Source organism: Sinocyclocheilus anshuiensis, unplaced genomic scaffold (genome assembly GCF_001515605.1).
Source record: "Sinocyclocheilus anshuiensis isolate Anshui unplaced genomic scaffold, SAMN03320099.WGS_v1.1 scaffold348, whole genome shotgun sequence".
Taxonomy (NCBI): Eukaryota; Metazoa; Chordata; class Actinopteri; order Cypriniformes; family Cyprinidae; genus Sinocyclocheilus; species Sinocyclocheilus anshuiensis.
The window spans coordinates 832,488-834,907 of record NW_015555762.1 but is presented as its reverse complement, the minus strand read 5'-3'; the positions used below and the strand labels follow the sequence as shown (position 1 = coordinate 834,907).

The following is a 2,420-nucleotide window of genomic DNA, read 5'->3' as shown; positions in this document are numbered from 1 at the left end:
TTTTATAAAGAATATCTCTTTGGATTTGAGACTTTAGTCTTTGCAACTTTACAGATCTTCTTTATGCACCAAGAGCTTGTAACACTCCAAAGAGAAAGGAAAAATTGAAATCGCATCATATGACCCCTTTAACTAATGCAGTTGGAAAATGCAAAGTGTTACCAATTACATTAATTACTATTAAGCAACAAGTTCTTTTTCCCAAATTTCACCTTCAATGCAGACCAAAGACAAAACTAATAACATAATTGACCAAATTTGTGTTTAAATTGAATTTTACTCTCAGTACCTGTGTGCATAGCCTTTGTCGTGAATAGCTTTGAGGCCTTCACAGATGCCATGCAGAATGTGTAGTATGCGGCTCTCAGGCATAGAGCTCCCCTTATCCCGCAGCTTCTCCAGAACAGACCACAGACTTCCCTTCTGCACAGGAACAATTCAGCACATGAAACGCTTTTAAATGTCATACTGCACATCTCAGAGGTCACTGGACTCTTGGACTTGTTAAGAGGCCTGGAACAGAAAAGCAGAATAGGGCCCACTTACACTGATGTATGGGAGCAACAGCCAGGCCTCACACTTCCCGCCGCGCTCCATGAAGGTGTGTGAGGTCAGGCTGAGGATGTTGGGATGGTTGAAAAGGCGGTGCATCTCCACCTCGGTCTGAGCCTCCTTGCGGCCCTCGCGGTCATGGCAAAGGATCCGCTTTAGAGCGTAGAAGCGGCCATCATGCGCACCTTCTACCAGATCCACATAGCTGAAACCTCTAGAAGAAGCAAAGAATGAAGTTAAGATGAAAGACAATTTTTTCTTATGCTTTATCTAATAAGTTTCACTTGAGAAAACCATCATGAAAACTGACATGCATAATCACGAAAACACACACACAACTATCTATATTTCCTAATCTAGTTGTTTAATAACCTGGCATTGTATATTACAACAATCGTTAGCTCTTTGACCAATTGCTTTGTTTCTTTCTTGCAAGTCTCTGTAGATAAACGCATCTGCGAAATCCATGAATGAAAATGCAAAAGTAGCCCCTCCTGTAATTTAGTCAGTGAACAAGCAGTGCATGGCTGTTCCTTCACAATTAGACACCAAGCCATTTCCAAAAACCTTTACTCTCTTTGTTCTTCTTTGGTAGAATAAGCTCCCATCATCCACCTGATGTGCTGAAACCATCAAAACCTCTAAGAAACAACCAAAGACACACTTCTTCTACAAACATTTCACTAAATCACATCTAGAAATAAAGGAATGTAATGTAACACCCATCTGTTTACAGAAAAATCTTTCTTTCTTTTCTGCTTGTGTACTAATGTGAATCACGAGAAACTGCACATGATGTTTCTTGTTTGTAAGTAGCTATGGAGCTATTCAAGTGTCTGTTAAATATATCTAATACTAAAATGCTAATCTTTTCAGTATCATTTAAATGGTAACACAATATTCTAACATATTTTTCTTTGATATCTTTCTATCGCTGGACTCACATACTTCCAGTAAGCTTTCAAGTGTTTTAAGGACTGAATAGTCTAGCTGGCTAGTCTTACCCTTCATCTAGTTTCTGGATGAAGTAGTATCTCTTGTTGTCAAAGGTGATGGCACTGCGCGAGCAGATACACAGAGCTTGTCCCATCTTCTCTGGAGCATTGCTCAAGACCCACCATGGATGGAGGAGAGGCACTGTCAGAGATCAAGACTTGATTACTTCTATAGAATTGATTCTATTCCTTGTTCATTTATTCTGTTTTTAATCCTTTCCATATTCAGAATGGAGCAAAGTGTAGGATTGTAACTGAAAGGTTGGTAGCACAACCAAAAGTTCAATCTAGAAATTTAAATTACACTTTCGTGTGGATTAGGCTAAGACTCAGTATGTTGCATTTTTGTTTTGGTCCAATGCAAATCAATGAAATATGTGTTGGTAACACTGATCTATATTATATTCTATTATAGATCAGTGGTTGGTAACAACAACATATTTTGGAATAAATATTACTTTATTAATAGAGAACTCTATGACCTTACGGGAATGTGTCTGGAGAAATTTTCAATAACACTGTGGTTTCAAAAACCACATTTTTTGAATTTTTTTTTTATGAGTTTTTGAAGCCACCCATCTGTAACAGGGTTAAGCATATGCTCTTTTCTTGATTTCTGTAAATTGCAAGTTAGTGTAAAATTAAATTATTAATTTTTTAAAATAAATAATTATACAATATTAAAATGTACACATTATATAAGAAAGTATGAATTTGTATAGTTCTATAGAAAGTGATTAACAAGTCCAGCTATAAAAAAAATTATTTACATTTTATTATATATATATATATACAGTGGGTACGGAAAGTATTCAGACCCCCTTAAATTTTTCACTCTTTGTTATATTGCAGCCATTTGCTAAAATCATTTAA

The 2,420-nt window shown here is 36.3% G+C and overlaps 1 protein-coding gene across 2 annotated transcripts in view; it reads right to left on the bottom strand.

Annotated features, from left to right (window-relative positions):
• The window catches only part of LOC107674016 (serine/threonine-protein kinase 16-like), a 10,232-nt gene that overhangs the window by 5,734 nt on the left and 2,078 nt on the right, over positions 1–2,420 (bottom strand). For both annotated transcript variants that reach the window (XM_016467878.1, XM_016467879.1), the window contains exons 2-4: positions 1,557–1,689; positions 547–766; positions 290–423 (exon numbers count right to left, since the gene is read on the bottom strand). In XM_016467878.1, coding sequence (XP_016323364.1) covers positions 290–423; positions 547–766; positions 1,557–1,642 — 440 coding nt within the window. In that variant the 5' untranslated portion in view covers positions 1,643–1,689. The remainder of the gene's footprint in view (positions 1–289; positions 424–546; positions 767–1,556; positions 1,690–2,420) is intronic.